The sequence below is a fragment of the Pholcus phalangioides genome, unplaced genomic scaffold (genome assembly GCF_987345545.1).
Source record: "Pholcus phalangioides strain wild (caught in Gottingen) unplaced genomic scaffold, Ppha-v1.0 ptg000004l_1, whole genome shotgun sequence".
Classification (NCBI taxonomy): domain Eukaryota; kingdom Metazoa; phylum Arthropoda; class Arachnida; order Araneae; family Pholcidae; genus Pholcus; species Pholcus phalangioides.
Window position 1 is genome coordinate 21,142,309 of NW_028301597.1, and position 22,145 is coordinate 21,164,453.

At 33.0% G+C, this 22,145-nt stretch overlaps 1 protein-coding gene across 1 annotated transcript in view; it reads right to left on the reverse strand.

The window, feature by feature from the left end:
- Window positions 1-22,145, reverse strand: part of LOC149086741 (endoplasmic reticulum junction formation protein lunapark-A-like) — a 41,489-nt gene that overhangs the window by 14,450 nt on the left and 4,894 nt on the right. The window contains exons 2-6 of the mRNA XM_089231094.1: window positions 15,152-15,193; window positions 14,781-14,974; window positions 13,566-13,746; window positions 12,822-12,894; window positions 4,122-4,304 (exon numbers count right to left, since the gene is read on the reverse strand). Coding sequence (XP_089087220.1) covers window positions 4,122-4,304; window positions 12,822-12,894; window positions 13,566-13,746; window positions 14,781-14,974; window positions 15,152-15,193 — 673 coding nt within the window. The remainder of the gene's footprint in view (window positions 1-4,121; window positions 4,305-12,821; window positions 12,895-13,565; window positions 13,747-14,780; window positions 14,975-15,151; window positions 15,194-22,145) is intronic.

Sequence of the window (22,145 nt, forward strand, 5' to 3'; positions counted from 1 at the left end):
TGTGAACAAAGAACTATTTGTGATTTCTGGTACACCGTCTTGATCCATATCAGTTTTTCTTGCTTGTTGTGGTCTACCTGAGCACTGCAAGCCTGAATTTCAGGATGTCATAATAGTGTTGTAGATGGATTGATCAATTATAATATTATCAAAATGTAATCATATATTTTAATATACTTCTATAACTATCGTAATCAGTTATAGAATGGATTGTCATTTCACATGCTATGTATGTAGATCACAAATTTTAGTTTTTTCCAGAAATAAAACCACCACTCCCAATAACAGCCACATTTTTAATCCTGTTAGTGGGCGTTGGGGAGGTTTAACTGTAGAAATCAAGGGTAGCCAACTTCTCTTCCTTTCAGGGCCAACATAATTGTCAGGTGCAGTGTCGCGGGCCACACTAGGGACAAAACTACGACATGTAAGCTGGATGGGGAGAGAACTTTGGCATATAAGCCGCACCCATTATGGTTGCTTGCTTATAGATGAGAGATGATTAGAGATGGGACGAATATTCAGCTGCTATTCGGTATATGGCCTTTTTGCAGAATATTCGGTTTGGCTGAATATCTGTGTAAATCTAAGCATATCAAACTGATTTAAAAAAATTATATTAATTAGAATTTTTTTCTCATAAATTAAAAATTTATATATATATATATGTAATGATTATATTTTATTGTATGGTGTATATATATATATATCCTCTCTGTGAAAAAAGACTGACAGTGTGAATTTATAGGATAAGAAAAAAAACAAAATAGAATCCTATTGCAATAAGGTGAAAGTGAGCATGAATTACACAATTCAAGTTCACTAACTGAAGGATGTATCTAGACAAGATATGTATTGAGCTTCTAAAAGGGACAAAAAACATCTAAGGAGGAAAAATAAGAAAATAATTTGTAAATTTTAGGCCACATTACTAGTTGAGAGTGAATAATGGTTGACATTTTATTAGATGTAAAATTGGTAAACTATCATTTTTGAATTTGATTGTCAGTATCATGACAATGAAAGCCTTCCAACTGTCCCATTTTTTAAATACAGGGTGATTATAAAAAAACTATCCCGACATATGGGCCCCTAACTATCATACCATTCACAGAAACTGAATGAAATTTTGGCATAAGGTATTTTGATGTATGCGCTCAAGAATGATGTGGAAAACAACAGTGTCACTCTAACAGTTACGGTTACAGTGAGAAAATTTTGAAAATATCAAATCGCAACACCAAGTTTTTTGTATTGGAATGTGATCTCCATTGTGAAAAACCCTAAATAGCGTTCGAACGCCAACTGTAGCATGAAAATCACCAGCGGTAGATAGGCTAAAAGTGAGGACAACCAATAAGGACAGAGAAGCAGCATAAAATAAAGCATTTTATTGTGTTTCACAAATTTTCCACATGACCTTGTGGAGGACTAATCAGGCTGGGATCTCAGCCGAAGAAACGGTGTGACGAATGAAACGAACATTAATGCTCTGGTGCACGGCAAAGTCCTTTTTACTTTTTCCTTGCCTAGCTCCGGGGATTTTCGTGCTACAGGTGCCATTCCAACGCTATTTAGTGTTTTTCAGTATGGAGATTGCATTCCAATACAAAAAACTTGGTGTTGCCATTTGATATTTTCGAAATTTTCTCACTGTAACCGTAACTGTTAGAGTGACACTGTTGTTTTCCATATCATTCTTGAGCGCATACCTCAAAATACCTTATGCCAAAATTTCATTCAGTTTCTGTGAATGGTATGATAGTTAGGAGCCCATATGTCGGGATAGTTTTTTTATAATCACCCAGTATTTATTTAAATAATAAATTACATAATTAATATTCAATTTCAACAATTTAAAATTACCTATTAATGTTTTTAATTAACAAAACATCAATTTCATTTATAGTTGTGATGAATTTTAAGAAAATTTATATTTGGTATTCAGCCAAAACATTAGCTAAATACCAAATATTCAGCTATTCTGTGCCAAATCACTATTCATCCCATCCCTACTTGCTATGACATTGGGAGGCCACAAACAATTTGACAAGATTTATTAACTCTGATTAACTAAACTCTTTATTCTTTTAATTGAATGTTAATTATATATAATTATGAATGAATTATTAACTGAACTCTTCATTTTTTGGAAATGAGCACTTATACGTTCTCTCAGACAGTGAAATCAGCGCAGAAAGAAACTGTAAACAGCTGCAGCATGGACTACAATATCTTTCCAGACAAATATTTGCCCCTATGCCCGGCCCTCAAGGCTGATGGTGGGATTATAGATGGGCTAGTAAATAGCCTAGGAAGGTGTATTTAATGTACGTCAATAAGTATGCATTTGTGTATGAGAAATATTGTCAAAATCGGAAAATTACACACGCACAATTTATTAAAGTTCCAAAAAAATACTGAGAAGAAACATTTCTGGAATAAACAACGTTTTTTTGAGTTCAAAGGCAACTCTTGGCTCAAAGTCATATTGCTTGACAAGAATATTCCCAGCTTCAGTGAGGAATTTGTGCTACATGAGAATTTTTATATGGAATAAAATTTTGGGCAGATCAGACGATTTAAAATATCAATATAGATATTTTCTCTCAGTACTTATAATTCAAAATATAAAACACTTTAATTTACATGAAAGAAACTTTTTTTTGTGTTATTTAATATATATCTATCAGGCTGAAAAACTAATTGACATCAACAACAATAAGTTTTTGAATGTTTTAATACTGAGTTAGCTTCTGAGGTCAAAAACCTGACCTGATCTCCTATCACATATATTTGAATAAACATCTCTATTTTGCTAAGCAAATTTAACACAGGTAACAGGTAGTTTAGCTAAATTAAAAAAACCACAAAATTATATTTTATGTTCTACTCTATTATATTTTGTTTTAATTATTATAATAAATTAATGTTTTTAAAAATAAAACATTGTAATGTGGAAAAAAAAATAAGTTTTTCATCATGTTATATACCTATTGTGTTCAAACATCCAAAACATTCAGGTTTTTTATGTCAAAAATCCAACACTGAAAAAGTATTTGCTAAAAAATGCTCAGAACTAATTGAGAATATATGAAATGGAATTTACTTCATTTACATTCGAATGTCGATCATTATTTTTTGGAAATTGTGTTTTTTGAAAAAAAATACAGATATAGTCACTGCATTGTGTAAGCACAACAAGCCTCCAAAAAATCATGTTTTAAATAATGTGTATGCAGTAGTGGTAAGCCAAGAAATAGTCCATCCGGCTTATATAATGTTTTAGAACAATTAATCAGAACATTTTTCTCACTTAGTATGACTCAGTTTTGTGATCACAACTCCAATTCTTATCAAGATTTCCTGCACACCCCCTTTTTCAGACCCTGGTACCAGAAATGTGTGGGTTGCTTTTTCTCACTGTAGATTTTTTTCCTTTTGACCTCAGAGTTAAGCCCTAACTTAAAGGATTGTGTAGGTTTTAAGTTAGAAACATGGTACTTTGGGGGCTTTCATCACAGGGCAGAACTGGAAGTTGAACTTTCAGAGGGTTTTTAAGATGGCTTCCAAGAGAAAGTGCCTTCAGGAAAAGTGTGATTTATTAAATAAAATTTAGTAATAAAATTTTGTAAAAAATTGTATGTGAAGATGAATATACCCTGCATTCAAATTTGCTAAAAAAATTTGAACAAAGTGAATTATTTCTTCACAAAAAACAATTGAAAATTTGAAAAAAAGATTTGCTGGTATTTATGTTTTTAATATATTTTTTGAGTATCAAAAATACAAAAACACTTTGAAAATTCTAAAAAATAAATGCTCGGGTCAGAAAGGGTTAAAGTGTTTTCCTGCTTACATTTTTTCGACAACTTTTTTTGAAAAACGTTATAAGTGGAGTCCACTGTACAGTATTTTTTTACCAAAATGTTCGGATAGGGCAGTCAAAAAATTTTAAAAAGTAGGATCACCCTTTTTTGAATTTTTTCAGCTAAAATCATTGAGTTATTGTTAGAAGCAGCGAGTCCCTATGTGATCACATTAAGCAACGTGTACTGCGATAAGTATTCTAAATTAGATGAAATGAAAAAAAAGGGCATGCTATTTTCATGCTCACGCACCAAACTGTTGATGAATGGGTCTTTGTAAGTAAGGAGGTAATGAGTACAAGTTAGTAGGGGATTTTCCACGGATAGGCTGAAAAACTTGAGAAGGACCTGGAACATTGTTCAATGATATCGTTTGGCCTGGATACACTGTAGGTTGCACTGATGAAACTTTTGGTGGAGTCCTCCTTTTTACATCTGCCAAATAAAAAAAAATTAAAAGATAGTTTTTTCGACTAAATTCCACATTATATAGCTTAATTATAAACATATAACTTCATACATTGTATGAAAATAAAATGCAAGAAAACTTCACATGTAATTTAAATTACACAGTATGACCTAATCAATCACTTTTTTAATCAGACTTCTCTATATAACCTGGAATTCTGCATTTTTTACATTCATTTTTATGTGGTACTGCCAAATGTTTACATCCTATAGAACTAATTTTGAGGTCTGCAAACATTTAGTTTAGCTAGATGGACAATTTTTAAAAATCGTGTGGCTATGTCAGGAATTACGGTACACATGATAGTGAAACCCTGCTACAACGATACTTGATATAATGATAAATCTCTACATATTTTTTTTTTTCAAATCTTGTTTGGAATCACCTAGAGTCCAATGTTGAAATTTTCTCAAAGCAACAATATCAATTAGTAAGATAGCATCACTTTAAAATGAAAACCTTGTGTATTAATAACTCCAAACTTTACAGGAAGAGCAAAAAAAGGATGGGACGTCCCACTGACTAACATACAAAAGGGGTTAATTTTTTCCTCTGTAAAGAGCGGATTGTTGATGATTTTTTTCCCCAAAAGCTGTAAGAGATAAGATAGTAAGATAGCTGTAATAGGTAATAAGATATGTTTGCAATCCAAAACTGAAAAAAGTCATTTTCGAAAAAAATAGATGCATGAGATTTTCATTATAAGGTGACGATAAATCCCTTTAATAACACAATATTTTTGTAAGAGATTTTGAAACCACTAGTGGTATTTTTTTATATCCTGCTCTAAATCCCTTTACGTGTTTTTTTTTTAGTTTTTCATTAGTTTTTACTCTTTTGAGGGAGTTTGATAACATCTGTACTTGTACCACCAGATCGCGACAAGGTTAATGAAAAGTTGCTGGTATCGATACATTCGGAGCAGTATACAAGAGTGTATATGATAAACCTCTTTACAAGAACAAAACATAATGAATTTCACTAATCAACTGATTAATCACACTTTCTCCTAGGGAAATCTCACATTTCACAATTTTCATGCATATAAGTGTATTTTTGGGTGGATACTGGAAATGTCGATTTAAAAGAGATACAAACAACAGCATAAGTTTAGTGACGTGATGATAGTGCTGCCACTCAATATAATGATAATCCCCTTTACAACATATTTTTTTCTAGGTCAGCAGTGTATCACTGTATCCGATTTCATTGTAGTAATAAGTTGCTACTTGGTCTATAAAAAAAGTTTCACATTTTCAATCATAATTTATTACCCCTAACCTTTAAACCAACCTTTTGAAGTTCGCGGCATCCTTGGGAATAATATTAGAATTTGGGGCACCTTTCCTTGAATACAGAGTACAGTTTATCGTAACAGAAATTGCTGCGTAAAAATACATCAATAGAGTTTTGTTGGATTAATGCAGGACCGTCATGTCAACTTTTTCTGGGAGGGGGGGGGGCGGGCAGGCAAAGAACATATACTCAATGCACGTGTATATATTTATTTATACATACCAATTCTAGTTAGTGTATTTTCTAAAGCCAGAAGGGGACAATGATCCTCCCCCTAAATGATGCAGGCCTGCATTAATAAGAAACTTGTGATTGATGCTTAGAGCACTGATACTTCAATCAGGCCTTACAGTTAGCAATGAAAAATGCATATCGTCCTCAAGGTCTTGCAGTCTTGACCAGAGAAGACTTGCTCGCATAGACATGATGTTGAAAAGGACAGAAGTGTGTTAGTTGCTTTCTTCATTAGATTAGGATACTTCTCTCTCAATCCAAGCCAAAAAGTAGCCACAGACGCCTCACTCTCTTGATGAGCTTAGTTTTGAGTGTGGAATGAGTGCAAAGATCAATAAATTCATCTCGTTTGGCAAACAGCGAAATCTATTTTCTCCACACTATCTTTGAAATCAAATGATCAGACAACCCAGTCAAGATTCTCAGAGGAAAGAGATACAAAGTACATATATGCAGTACAGAAAAAAAAAAGTACACATATTACATCTTGCAATCTTGATAAGTGTTTAAAAATGATGTCTCTCAGTTTATCCGAAGATGTCATACTCTGCTATTATTATGAATGCTTCAACAGCTGGCTGTCGTCCTTGCAGGGAATCAACCCCATGTCGTCTCGTCTCACTTGCTGGGTGAGCGCACTAGACTACAAAGCCAATGAATCTTCTTTCCGTAGAGCTCGTGTGCTCTGAACTGGGCCATACATGGATAGCCAGACCTAACTCAAGCAAAAACTAACATTTTTATATATTTTGGTTTAAAATCAAATTACCTAATTTTATATTCATATATAGTGCTTTATCAATTTTCCTTTATAGGAAAATATGAATCAAAATGCTAAAAAAGACACATTACTACTTTAAATATGAAACTTCAGAAGACAGCAGAACCGGATTCATAATCAGGAAACACCTACATCCCAAGGAGTCCGTATTTGAGAGGTTCTATTTTATTTTAGTTATGTAGAGGTAACTTGCAATTTGACACTGATCTGCCATAGCACCAATGTCAAGTTGCAAAGCCAATGAATTGCAGGACAATGATTTCCACATACAGTTGAAGCTCGTTATAACAAACCCACGTTACAGCGACCCTTCCATTACAACAACCAGTAAGATAAGTCCCAAATGTTTTCATAGAATGACTATCATATATGTTTTACTTTCAATATAACAACCCTCTCAATATAATGCCCCTTTTTTGACAAGACAAAGGGAGTCGTTATATCAAGCGTCGACTGTACTCTGTCTGTTCAGGAATTTCACGTTTGAGAAGTATAGAAAAATTTGAGCATCATTGTGGGGCATTTAAGTGCTAGGCACCACAGTGGATTTTCTTCAAGAAGTTTCAACTCCAAACGTTTTCTAAAGAGCAAGAAGTCTTATTTGCAGAATCTCTATTTCTCCTATCAAAACATTTTCTGTGTTCAAATAGTTTCTCTTCTTAATATATTGTAAATCTATAGTCTCAACTATCATGATGTTTCATGTAAGACTAGCTATAATACCCGGCGTTGCCCGGGTTTTCTTCAATGAGGCTTTATGGATCACGTGATATCTCCCTCTTTCTTTGAGGGGCATGCAAACTGTGTCTAAAGTTAACCAATATGGCGACTTCTTGTGCGACTCATGAAATAAACAAATCTAAATTTAAAGAAACGTGGAAATGAATAGTCCTTTCCCCCTTTTTTTGATGGGTGCTAGGTATTTCGATTCCCTCCCCCTGAACTTATCCATCTGCCTGTGTTTCAGCTTCCAAAAATGCTGTGTCTGTGTTCCAAAAAAGCTGTGGAATTTTTTCGATGTACTTGTTACATGCCCATAATTAATTTTAAAATATCCTAACCTACATGGATTTATGCAGTTAAATAATCAAAAGACAATACGGCGCACATTAATTTTCATGCTTGAGAAGATGTAAATAAAAAGTTGAAATCAATGTTATTGCATGGATATCCAACTCTAAAGTAGGTCCGAGACGAATTACTCCATATTTAATCTCCTGGGCTTCGGATATCTCAAAGCGAACTTAATATTCCAAAAATCGAGAATTCTATACAATTTTTAAAATTATTGATGTGACAGAAAACACCACCAAATTTCCACATTTCTACAGTAAATCAGCAATTTTAACACTGATTTCCTTGAGGATTATCCTTTTCCCGACAATCAAAGCGATGCTGATAATGACTATGACGTCATTCAAAAAAACCTCATTACTGAGAGTATTGAAAATGTGGCCAACCATTATAAAGGCATAAACTATTGTAAATATACTGGCAGTGTTAAAGAAGTGAGAAACCATTGTAAAGGCATAAACACATCTGAAACGCATTACTAGGGAACCACGGTAGCCAAAGTAAACGTTCGGAAAGTGATTGTTGAGGCCCAAAAACCATTGTTGCCCGACAGTTTTTTTGCCCATTTGGGGCACTTGCCCTGCTCTGACGAAATTTTAAAGTAGCTTATCGTTTAAGTCGGGTCCCATTTGGTATATATTCAAAATTTGGCGACGATCGATCTAAAATTGTAGATTTGTATAGAGAACATACATACACACACAGACAGACAGACAGACAGACAGAAAATCAATTTTATATATATAGATTCACCATAGAGTGATCAATAACAGAAACTAAACGGTAGAGATACATTCACAGAAACTTTTCTTGAAAATCAAAATTCATTTCCATAACATGGCCAACAACTTCAACATATTCCTGGAGATATTTTTTCTAGTGGTATTTGTAAAAAACATTAGTTAATCTCATATAGTGGCAGGGTTGGTAAAAAACTGGCTTTTTTGGTTTAAATCATATTAACATTAAAACAGTAAAATTTCTGAAAAATCATTGAAACTTCTAATAATTAAAATAAAATGTTTATTAATGGTAATTAACACTATTCCCATATTAATTAATCAATAAATATTTCTTACATTTTAACAAAAACCAACTTTTGCAATTTAATTATTTTTTGCTTAAATCAAAGGATTACTGTGTTTGAAAATTCTTTTAATATTATTAATCATATATATATATATATATAGTTTTCTCCAGTTACTTTCAGTATGCTTAATTAGGAAGCTATTTTGCAAAAACTATAATAAAAATTAGATGTATTTAATGAAGCATAAATAATGCAGGTTAATTAGCGATGGTTTAGGATATATATACAGAGTGATTATAACTAAGGTTCTGATTTCAAAACACTGTAAAAAAAAAGAACGATTGTCATGATGACTTGAAAATTGACATGAATATTCCTGAAAAAATGCAATTTTATTTGGTAAAGGGGAAAAAAATACTTGAAAATGTAAAATTAATGACATCATCCAACATGTGGGAAATTTACTCGCAGAATGGAAACGACAGCCAGCCATGGCAAAATAACTTAATTATAGCATTGCACAATTTCATAATTCATGAAAACATCACAAAAAACGAAGTAATTGAACAAATAACTACAACTTACTCAAGAAATGTTAAATATGTTGTCCACCGTGTTCTGGCTATGAGGTGAAAGCACAAAAATTCTTGTTCAACAACACATCAGAGTATCCATGGTTATGATGTGGATGTGCTTGCAATTCAGCTTTATTAAATCAAACGTGCCCCCACATAAATATTCCTGAAGAACTTCTAACATATAGGGGGTGTGCTGGAGATTGCAATTCACCAAAGTTTGCAATCTGACCACTGTTTATGCCATTTCGAAGTACCTTTAATCATTAAGGTGCATTGTGTCAAAATGGGTCTTCAGCAGCTGCTCTGCTGGTATTGCAATGTGCATCTTGATAGAAGTTCTACCCACACACTGATGCTGTGGAAGTGCCAAAATTATGTGGTTGCACAAAATAGATTATACTGCTGGCCAAGTACAGCATCATCTACTTGCACATTTTGCACTACTTACACTTTTCTTTCCTTTTGCGAAAGATACTTCCATTGCTTCAGGAGTATCTATGCAAATTTTCAAGTCATTCTGACCAGTAGTTCTTATTGAATAGTTTTGGAATCAAAACTTCAAATTATAATCACCCTGTATATAACTGATTATTTTTTATAAATCTGTTATTATTATACAGTAGAACCTTGATTAACTGGGATTACCATGAAAGTATAAAAAAACTACTATTGAATATTAAGACTGGGAGATATACAGTAGGAGATGTGCTACTTCTTATGGGGGAAAAAAAAGAAAATGTATGGGAGGTAATTTCACTAGTCTTTGTCCTTTAGGGACAGCTGGTGTCTACTGGATTATAGGACACCTGCCCCTAGCATGATGGTGTCACTACTGTTGCTGCTTCTTTGTTAAGGGGAAAAGTGATATAATACACCTCTACATTTAGATGTGATGCAATCCTTATTCATGAATTTGCTAATGATAGAGCATCAGAATGTAGCAAAAGGTTAGAAAATGTGGTAAGAATGAGAAATTTTGGCTTTTGTATATAACTTTAAATAACTAAGAAACTTCGTGTGAAAAAAAAAATATATATATTCTGGCCACTTTTATGAGCCTTTTTGAAAAAAAAACCCACTTATAAAATCTTTTTATTTAAAGATATACCATCAGAATGCACCCCAAGGATATAAAATGTGGTAGAAATGAAAAATTTTGGCTAATAATGAACCAATATATTTTTCAAGGAACAAAAATGATATTCAGGCCACTTTTATAAAAACCACTTGGTTTAAACCAAACAACCCTGAAATAGTGGATTCATCGTATAATGTTCAAATGTAGAACATTTTCCCGTTTGGTAAGACTTATTGTTACGGTCCTAAATCTTACTGTGACACTTATTGATATTTCCCGTTTAAAGGGTTCTCTTCAAGAGGGTTTTTTTTTAAAAACACCATAAGCAGAATCACTGTATATTATACAAATACAAATACAACGCCACAACAGGCAAAATGCCCAACGAGGTGGCTGATAAAATTCTTTCAATGAATATATAAAGTTGCATGATTTTCTTTTGAATACATAAGAAATGAGTACATAATAGCTTATTAGTAAGTACATAATAAGCTATGCAAAATAAACCAATCAACTACTCAATTAAAATAAAAATTAAATCATATTCATGAAAGATTTTCAAACTTCCTCGAAATTCAAAGGAAGAGTAATTATATATTCACTAGTTTAGAAAATTCTGATCACCCAAGAAATTCTATTATAAAGGGGTGTCTATATGCATTTTTTCAGAGTTTTAAACTGTTAGAGAAGATATAATATGTGAAAGAGATGTGATACAAAAAGGCCTTAAAGCTCCATGCCAAAAAATGCACCATAGAAACAATGTGATACATATACTTTACCCTGTGCCATAAATTAGAGTAAATTGTTTCCATTCTTTGGAAATCAATTAAAATTTGCAATATCTTGAAAAATAATCACCGTGTTGCTGCTGTTTTTACATTTTACAATAGTAAAACACCAAAAAAAGTTACCTATCTCATGCAATCAATCATTGAGATTGCAATCAGCTAGGATTCTACCATATCTGAAATATATATATATATATATGTATTTCAAATTGGGTGACAATGCTTTATTCAAGTAATCTAATATTTGCCAATTAATTTGAAAAACTTAACCCGATAATAGCTCTGGTAATTCTGATATAAATTCTCTCAAAAAAAAAATTCAGTAGCAAAGTGAGAAATGGTAGTTACTCAATGAGTAGATCTGAAAAAAAAATACAAAATCAAAGCTTCTAGAAAAAAAAAGATTTTATCAGGAAGATAAATGCAGTATTGACTACATATGAAAAATCAAGAATATCATTTACTCTGCATTTCAAAAAAGCCTAGACACATACATAGGAAGCAAATTAAGGAACTGCGCTTTTGAAAAATATAAAACAATTTAAAAAATGAATACTGGCAAGTAATATCATTTTCTTAACTACATTTCCAAAAGCAGCCGGAACATGAAACAGCTCAAAATTTAGTAAAATCAGAATAAAGGTGTTAGCTTTACAGCCCAACTCAAAGAATCTAATGCACATGGGACAGTAAAAGTTTGCTTAGAAACCAAGTATAAGCATCCAAAAAAGCAAAAGAAAACAGGTAACAGCGATGTAGGTAACAAGTTTATTGCTAAGATGGCTAAGATAATTTCCATGCTCTTCCTTCCTCTAAAAGCTACCTACAAGAATATTAGAGCAGGGAATTAAAAAATAAATCACAACAAAAACAAAAGTTAAAACAAAATGAACACCCACTAAATAACAATTTTTCATATCTGCAAATAAAAGACATCCGCAGATTATTTCATGTAAACATAAAATGAATCCCCAAAAACAGATTTTGATGTCTGTTCTGTTCATGCTAAGAACAAAAAAAAATTACAGTTCCAGTAGAATGGTACGTGTTCAGATATCTATATACAAAATCTTACTTCCCATTAGTGAAACTTCTAGAACTTGAATTTGTGATATCTGGAGGTCATTTTGATTTCTTATGTAAAACTGGAAATAATATCAACTTTCCGAAAGCACTTCCAGATATAGAGGTTTGACATTTTTTCTGCCATTTGTACCAAGGCAAATAAGTTGTCATAGCTCACATATTCTTGGTAAAACCCATATTTTTTGTAACTGTCATAAGAAAGTACTACATGAGAGGTCACAATTTGATGCGCCAATTCCTTGGGACTGCACATGCAAGAAATTTCCAGATAGAAGAATAACTATAAAATATTGTTCTGCAATTTCGTGATTTTGTAAGTACTCATCAGTTTGGCAGCAGATTAATATTGAGTTATGAACATCACTTTTTATTTCAGACTATCCATTTTAGCCATCTTATTAAAAATATAAAAAATGTTATCTACATTTATATCAATAACAAGATAGATAGAAATACCAACAAAAAATAGAGTTCACCTCAAGGTTGTGAATGAAAAGTTTGTCTTTTTCTCCAAGAAGAAAAAAATACAACATACCTATTTCACCAAATGATCCCCTTGTGCTAACTAATGAAGGTGGAGCCTCAATTGCAGGTGTCATCTCAAAAATCTATAATATAAAAGTAAGATGAAAAGTTCCACAAAAAAGGTGTGTGTTTACACAGTAAAACACCTATATAATGATACTACAAGGGATCAGAGAAACATATCATTACAAAGAAATTATTGTTATATATGGAATATATTAACACTATGTGAAGTGCATCAGGACCAAAGAGTAATATTGTAATATTGTTATATAGGTGATTATTGTCACATAGGATTTTTGCTGTTTATATTATCAAGTGAGTTGTAGAAGTAAAAAACTACCTGTACAAATAATTTGATGGAATAGAAAAAGGTCAGATGACACATTATTGCTCAAATTTTCTAAACTGTAAATTGAATTGAAAACATTACTAAATAAACAATCAGCAAAGCTTTCATCTGCAGTAATAACTGTATGGGTTTCGTTTTTTTGTCAAATAAAAACACCATCATAACCAAATTCATAACATTTCCCACTTTTTACATTAAAAGTTTGGCACCAAAACACTTGGCACTAGAAAAAATATACTCTGGAAAGCTTTTATTATTTCAATTTATACTAATTCTTTTTTAATGCAACTGAAAAACATAAAAAAAAATGAATTCTTTTTCAACAAATTTCAGAAAGTTGACCTGTAAAGAAAAATGCTTAAATTAAAAGCTGAAAAAAAAGATTTGAAGTAATTTTTTTACCTTCTTATGGTAATCAGGATCATATTTCAAGAGCAATTCTTTAACAACTTTATAGGTTTCTGTATCCATTGCAAATTCGAGCAAAGACCTTTTTTTCTTTTTGAGTTCAATAAGGTTCTCTTCATTATATTTAATTTTCTGAGTGAAGTACCAATGCAAAAATTTCTTTAAAAGATAGAACCTGTAAAATGGAAAAAACTGAAATAAGAATTTGAGGTGCACAACAGCAAAAACTGGAATTTACGATTACAATGCAAGATTTCAATTAGTAGGATTTAATTATTCATATGTTGCAGCTCTGTAGCATACACATAATTAAACAATTTATTATTTGCAATTTCAATACATTCCTACATGAATTCTTCCTCGAATGAGGACTTTTTCTTTCTATTTCTGCATTGTCAATGCATATAAGAATTTAAATTTCTTGCTGCAAACATTCCTTAAATGTATGTATTGTCAATTGTAATTTTCCTGTTATTTTTCATACACATTTACACTTGATATTTTTTTAAATTTCATTTCAAGCAAAAAAAAAATTAAGATACTTACACACCAAAGAAAAATGAAACTGGTGATAAGAAACTCAAAGAAAAACAAATTTATCCAGTTCAGCATTTTTTCCATTGCAAATACTATTTATAGGCTACATATATGAAATCAATGAGGTAGCTGAATATGAATCAGCAACTTTTTTGCAAGAGCAGCAAAATTTTATCTTTCTGATCAAATTTTGTTTAAAAAAAACTAAGCATCTACAAGCTCTCATAAAAATCTTAGCGTCACAGCAAGTTTCCCCCTTTTCAATTATATCTATTTCTTATACAACATTTTATTCAAGTTATTTATTATTAAACACTATGAAATAGTTTCATGTTATTTTCCTAATTCATGTCGCAGCTGAAAGATTCAATAAATAAATAAACAAAATGTTAATTTTGTTTTAAAGGTCATCTATTCAAACTAGCAAAATTCAAATACGTGGATTATATGCAAGAAATAATGGTAATTATCAAGAAAAGCAGTACATTACAAACGGTTTTTTTTTCCTCTCTTCAGATTTTGCAATTTGCACAATCCCTGAACTTACACAACATTTGTCAATACTACTTTTCTGGCATGTTGATCTTATTTTAAGTTCCTATATAATCAATGAATTCACAAAAACTAAATATTTAGAATTAATTATATACTGCCACTTCAATTCATACTCACAAAACTGGTGCAAGCCACAGTGGGATTGAATATATGAGCTTTTCTTTTGTTGTTGTTAACAATGGAAAATAATAAAAGGCGAAGACAGCTGCTCCAATAATAAACAGCAAAATGAAGTAGAAGATTAAAGAGCCTATAATCCTTTTTCGCTGTTGTTCTGTACTGCGTTTGTACTCCTCAACAGCTTCTATTTCCTTGAAAATATACAAAATTATTTCAAATTTTACGAAATACATAACTTACATAACATACATACGAAATTTATGAAAATTAACAAAATTTCCTCAAAATACATCAATGCATTTTTCTTGATAATAGCCAGTTGGTTACTATCAAGTATGATTGACAAATAGTATGCATTAAAATATTACTTTTTCAAGCTCTTCCAACAGCTCTTTTGTTGAAGGCTTCGCCTAGAGAAGCAAAAAGAAGTAAATCAAACATAAACGAGTAAAATAATTAGTCTCTCATGTTAATGACATCCTAGGCCTTCATGTATGAAAGCAAAAACCCCCAAAAAAGATATTTTCAAAGTTTTCTTTTTTCATTTGTGCAATTTATAAAAACCATGGGGTATACAAAAAGATATTTTAACCTTCTTACTCCTCAAGGTCATTTTGAATTTCACATTTATTTTTAACTGTGAAACTGCTTAAAATTATTTTCTGCAGACAGATGACTATGAATGTTACTACTAAACATTTACATCTAATTTAATTTATCTAAAATTAATTTTGACGTCTCTGTGAGCATTTCAGTTTGCTAGGTGGACTTTTCTTAAAGTGCTATAAGTGACTCCCACAGGCAATGCAGAGACTATGGAGGTTAACATTCACTCTGACTAAACATGCTGATGTGATTAATACGAGTACCATATCAAACAGGAAGTTTCCCATTTAGCAATTTCCAAAAGGCGGACCAAAGCCTGTGACAACGGCAGAATTGAGCTTTTTTAGATAATTATTGACAGGTTTTCCTATTATGTACTAGGCTTATTACTTCTGATAAACAAGTAGCTGCAGTTTAAATTTCATCTAATTTATTTAACATATGCATCAAAGAAGAAAGTGTGTCACTATTTATCAAAGAAAGGAAGCCATTTCATGGCACTAGGTCCTTTTTTTTCGCTGGAAAAATACAGGAAGTATTTTATGATAAGCAATTATATGGAACTTCTCAAAATGTAGATTAAAAAAAACTTGCTACAAAGCAGATTTTAATTAATGCTTTGCATGCAAAAACTAAATCATGGTTCGTACTCTTCCAACGAAAAAAAATTCAAGGACTATTCAAGCACTTTTCAAGGTAAAACTTAAAAATTCAAGGACTTTTTTTACAAACGCATATTTTTCACATGAATAGGCGCATATTTAATTTTGATTAAAACTTTCAGAGATTACATTTCTACCTACTTTATTTCACATCATCTGTAATGAATAAAGGAGGCCACATACACATATATATATCATACAAAACATATGACACATTGAATAACACAGTTCGTGCCTGTCAATTTCCTCATTGAAACGTAGTTTAGTCTCTAAATATTGCAATTAATTTCTTTTTAAAGACTAAAAAAAAGAACTCTTCTAAAGATAAAAAAAGATTAAATTATTTCTTTCATTAATTCTAAATTTATTTATTTCATTAATGCTGGAATAATTTCTTTCATTAATTCTGGAATTTTTTCATCAATTCTGGAATTATTTCTTTCAACAATTCTGGAATAATTTTTCATAACTTTTGGAATAATTGCTTTCATCAATTCTGGATTTGTTTCTTTCGCTAATGCTGAATTCTTTTATTGATTCTAAAATTATTTCATTAATTTTGGAATTATATTTCATTAATTCTGTAATTCTTTCTTTCATTAATTTTAATTCTTTCTTTCATTAATTTTAATTCTTTCTTTCATTAATTTTAATTCTTTCTTTCATTAATTCTGGAACTATCTCTTTCATTAATTTTGGAATCATATCATCGATACTGAAATTATTTCTTTCATTTATTGTTTTAAACTCCTTTAAACAACTATGGATGCCATTAGAAAATAACGGAGATGCGCCGACATTCAACGCGTCACGTGATCTTCCAAGTAATTATGTAGACCACTGACGTCATACCAGCGCCGGTACTAGAACGCGGGAGGGGGGGGCAACTGCCCCGGGTGGCAATTTTTAGGTGAACACCGTTATAAAATTATCGAATTCCGAATTGGTGGGGGCGGCAAGACAATACAAAAATCCTAGTTATGGCCCTGCGTCATACTCCCTCCAGTAATATAAGCTCAATGGATTTCAGCGCCGATTCACCCATTGAAGTACAGCTTGCATTTGGCGACATTTTTGTCTGGCACACTCAGCAACCAATCTTGATAGAAGGGATTTTTCAGCCACACAAGTAATTAAAAGTACACACACTTGTTACTCATTTTTTGTTTTCTTTCTTTAAAGAACCTTATACAACCTTAGACAGCATGGGCGGAGATACCGGGGGGGGGGGTGTGAAGTTGACTGATCTAATGTATATATGCATATATGAATTGACATCATCGTGTCCCCCCACCCCCCAGACTTCCAAGTCAATCTCCGCCTATAGTTGACAGTAATCAGAGGAAGCTTCGCTCACTTACGGACCGAAAGGCTGAAATTATTTCGGCAAAAATTATGACACTTTTTTATTAAGATATTGATTTTTCAAGTCCTCCAGAAAAAATACCTTGTACAAAAGTTTCATGACTTCCAACGACTCCAAATACGTCTACATACGATCACAGGATACATGCTACCATAAAGCCGGGTTTTCCTAGAAGTGGGTTGTTGCAATACCTTCTAGAACAGAAGGACTTCTACTCTAGAAATAGGTATTGGTTGGTTGTTGGGGGGGGGGGGGGGTCAGAGTGTGCCGACTGAGCTGAAGAAAAAAAACAACGATTGGAAGTTCATTTTGAACTCTAGGTTTTATTCCATAAAAGTTGCAAGGAAAAAAAACAAGATCATTTACGATCATAAAAGAAATAAATAAATAAAACGGCCGACAAATAACAACCGGCAATCTCAGGGAGAAAAAAAACAATCCCGACATAGACGCGGAAAAAAACCAGCCTACAGTACAAAGCCGAGCTCCCGTGAGGGTGAGAGCATGCCGTCAGCGATTTACATATTGCGTTGGGCCGAGCGGTTCCACGTGCACAGAGAATAAAAAGGGAAAAAACATTCCAACATAGGTTTTTGGCGCCGCATGAACCGAACTGTATCATTTCGCGTCGACAGAAACGTTTTACATAATCACACTACGCGTTTGTGTATTCCTACCGTGGCGCATCAGCTCACGGCCCTGCTATCAGCTACTCTGTCATCTGCATGCTCCGGTTTGAAGGGAAGCATCGAGCTCGATGAAGGGAAGTGAAAGAAAACAAAAATGAAGAGAAGATCGGTAAAACGAGTGGCGCACAACGCATTTGACTCCTCCAGAAACAGTCGGCCAATCACGCCCGACGTAAAACACTGCCGTGTGAGGCTTGTTGCGCTCTCTAGGATCTAGGTTTTCTTATTATTGGTGAGTGGACGGCGTGTCACGCTGGGCGATTCACTTTGCACGCGGCACAAAAAACCTGCTCCTACGAAAACTAGGCTTTATAATAATGGGGAAAAACGTGCTTCAAATCCAATTATCCAGGGTTATTGGCTACTAAGGCTTTTTCCCTGTGCTTTGCACTTTTTTAAGGACGTCACTTACGAAGTAAAAAAAAAAAGTGGCGAAAACTATTTCGGAAAACACACATTTTTCAAGGACTCTCACAGAATTCTTAAAAAAAAATTCTTTTTCAAGGACTCTTATTTATTTTCAAGGACTTTCAAGGCCTTGAAAATGAACTTTTTTTTTTCAAGGACTTTTCAAGGTTTTCAAGGACCGTACGAACCATGTAAATGAACAAAATAAACTTAAATATAAAATTATAATTTCATGGTAGAAAACAATGATTTCAGAATTGATTTTTTTTTTGCAGTAAATTTGTCATAAAATTAATCTTGAAAGATAGTCCTTAAGTTTTTCCTTATTCTAAAGAATTATTTTGTTACGTTTCACCATTAATTAGTTTTACTACATCATTTCATATGAATTTTTATTTTTAAGTTTCATGCATACATATTTCCAAATCAATGATTTTTTATTGATTTAGTGTTTTCTGATCAATAAATTAAAGTAAGAAATAATAGAATACATTTTTTCTTTTTTTTTAAGCACTACTAGGATTTTAGCCACATGAGCATCCTAGAGATGTACACTGTAACGCCTGGCAAATATTCAACCCTCAGACTGCAGATATAAATAAACAACCTTGCAGAGTGTTTCTCTGGCATATGCTCAATATGCTTTTTTAAAGACTTAGAAAACATAAAAATAAGCTAAAAAAAAGTTACACATGTTCGATGAATATCAGATGAATGAAGGCAGGTGGTTTTTTTTACCCCCACATGCTTTATTACATCAGTATGAAGATAAAGACTAAAGATAAACCCTCTTCATTAAAAATTTCTGATAAATGGTTCAAATAAATAGGCTTATATTTCCTCTTATTCCCTGAATCTGCTATATTATTAAGTGGTTATAAATATACAACTCTGTTTTTAATCCAGTCTTGATAGAAAATACTTTTCTGAAATGGAAAATCTCCTTTCCCCTATTTTCTTTAATGTTAATGAAGATTTCATTTTTGGTAGGTTTCTGCTAAAGAAAAGTTATAAATATACAACAAACTCCCAATTATCTCTAACCCTGTGGATTTTGGCTAACAGATACTTTTTTACTTTTATTTTATTTATTTATTATTTATTTTTTTGCAGTTTTTGGGCTCAGCTAATGAACATTTTAATAAATATGGGGGCATGTGCTTAAGATCATCGTGGACCCCGAGCCAAGTGATTTTTCGGAGGCCCTACCAGATAAATTCTAGAAAATTTCAACCAAGTCTTATTTTTGTGAGGCCCTCTTCTCTTGAGGTGCCCGAGTGGTCATTAGGACGGCACTGCTTAGAACTGGCAATGAGGGGAACTACTGTGTTGGATAGTGAAATTTAATTGAACCACGGTATACAAATGGAAGTGTGAGATGCATGCGAAACAAATCATCTAAGTGAAATTTTGAAAACCACAAAGTGGTTTTCAAAATTTCACTTCATACACCCTTCAAGTGCATGAGTTCAATTCTCGGATTATTTATTTTTTCTTGTGTGTGTAGCGACACATCGTTCTTCGACTATAGCCATTCATACAAATCCCTGCCAGAAATAGAGGGAGTGTGAGAAAGAACCAAAATTTCATCGGAATGAACTGCCATTCAAAGCTTCATCAGACATGATATCCTGCTTAATATCAGCATTTCTGAAAAACATTACATTGCCCCCACCCCAGGGGGAAGGACTGGAACAGACCAGCAGGGTGGTATATTTCAAAATTTTCAGAAGGCTATATAAAATATTGACTGAGCAGTACAGCCAGTGAAATAACTGTGGGGTGAGAACATCGTTTTCATTGAGTCATTACTGTATGTCAGTGTTTCTCAAAGTGTACATCGCAGTCCTACAGAACCTTTGTCAGAGGCATAGTAGAGTTGGAGATATTGACTTGTGTGCCCATTTATACTTTGAAGTGCTTCTTTTATAATATTTATTATAATTATTTATTCATCATAAGTTACCGAGATTTATTTTTATTTAAAAATATTTATAATTATTTTTTTTTAATTTGAGGGTTTTTAATTTTTTTTTGTGTGGCCACAGAGACCCTGGAGAGGGCACCGAGCACCAGTTGAGAACCACAGCCTTAACTATTCTAGAGAGCTGCAGATGAACCATGAATTGATCAAGAGAGCCATACGCTGTATGTTAGTATATTTTATAATATAACAACAGCTGCTTGAATGTTTAGTGTGGTGAATGGTGTTGGTACATTATAGGCCTATCGCAAATCTGGAACTGCTAAAACATAAAAGCCAAATTTATTCATTTGAAAAAATTAGGACAACTAGCACAAGGCTTGACAAATTAAGAAAGAAAATAGGCAACAGCCAGATTTTGACCAGAATAATGTTTTTAAAGCTTTTTGGGACTCATTGACCTTTTCCCATGTTGGTGGAAACAGCCACACAAATTCAAAAAATCTTGTGTTGGCTTCCGACTTCAATTTAGCCATTAAACATAGAAAAGTTTGGCTGCCAATGCTAATTTTTTAATAGCCATTGGTGACCTAGCACCTGGGATTTGACAAGCCCTACTCTAGCAAAGAAAAGAATGAAAAATATATATATTTGATAAGAGAATCGAGAGATAAACATGATTTGCATGTCTTTGTTGACACTAAGAATGGTATCTCCTTATAGCACAGGATTTTTTGATAGCATGCATTACTTTGGCGCACGACCCTTGAAGATTTTTACTGTGGCTAACCGAACTTTTGAAAAACAACTTAACATATTAAATGGTAATTAAATTAAAAATATTGCTCAACCAGTACTTCAAAAACAATATATGCTCAACCTGTTCCACAGACACACACATCATTAAGTTTTTAGCAACACTATGACTTTTTTTTTCTTTCAATCCGTGCACAACTCAGGTCTATCACCATCTATGGGCAATTTACAACCTAGTGAATTGTGCCGGAAGTGTAACTGTGTGTGTACCTAACAGTCTTAATGCGCATGTAGTGTTGTGTTTGATTTTTCAGTTCCGCCAACTATATTTCAGAAGTGAAGTGAGTGATGTGTTATGATTGAATTATATTTGTACTGTTTGTAGGTCTGTTGCTCTCTGTGGCGAGCTTTTTTAAAGGAGAGATCGGCTCGCATTCGCGCCTTGAAGTTGGGAACCACAGGAAGCCAACTTCAGCCGACCACCGCTGCGGTGACGGTGGGGTTCGAACCCGGATCCTCGCGATGCGAGTCCGTCATTATGACCACTCGACCACCGCAGCGGCAGCAACACCATGACTGATCATTTTTAATCTTCCAAATTTTATGCATCTCTAAGGGAGGGCTTATGTGTGCTTTCCTAAAAAAAAGTGGGATCTGTGAATGGAAACATTCAAAATTTATTGAGACTTCCCCCCCTTTTTTTTTAATTTTTTTCTTTTTTGAAAAAACTTTATAGCCCCAACACTCAAGCCAACCCACAGAATCTTATACTAAACCCAAAGCTTCTATCGCAACCCCCGGACCCTTCCATTGCCCTCTGGGAGGGGAGGAGAGGAGATAGCGCCCACTTTGAGAACGATTGCACTACATGAATGTCAATCTTGGAAGGACCCATTTAGCACTAACAGCCAATAGATCAAAAAAGACTTCAGTTCCACCTCTTGGATATTG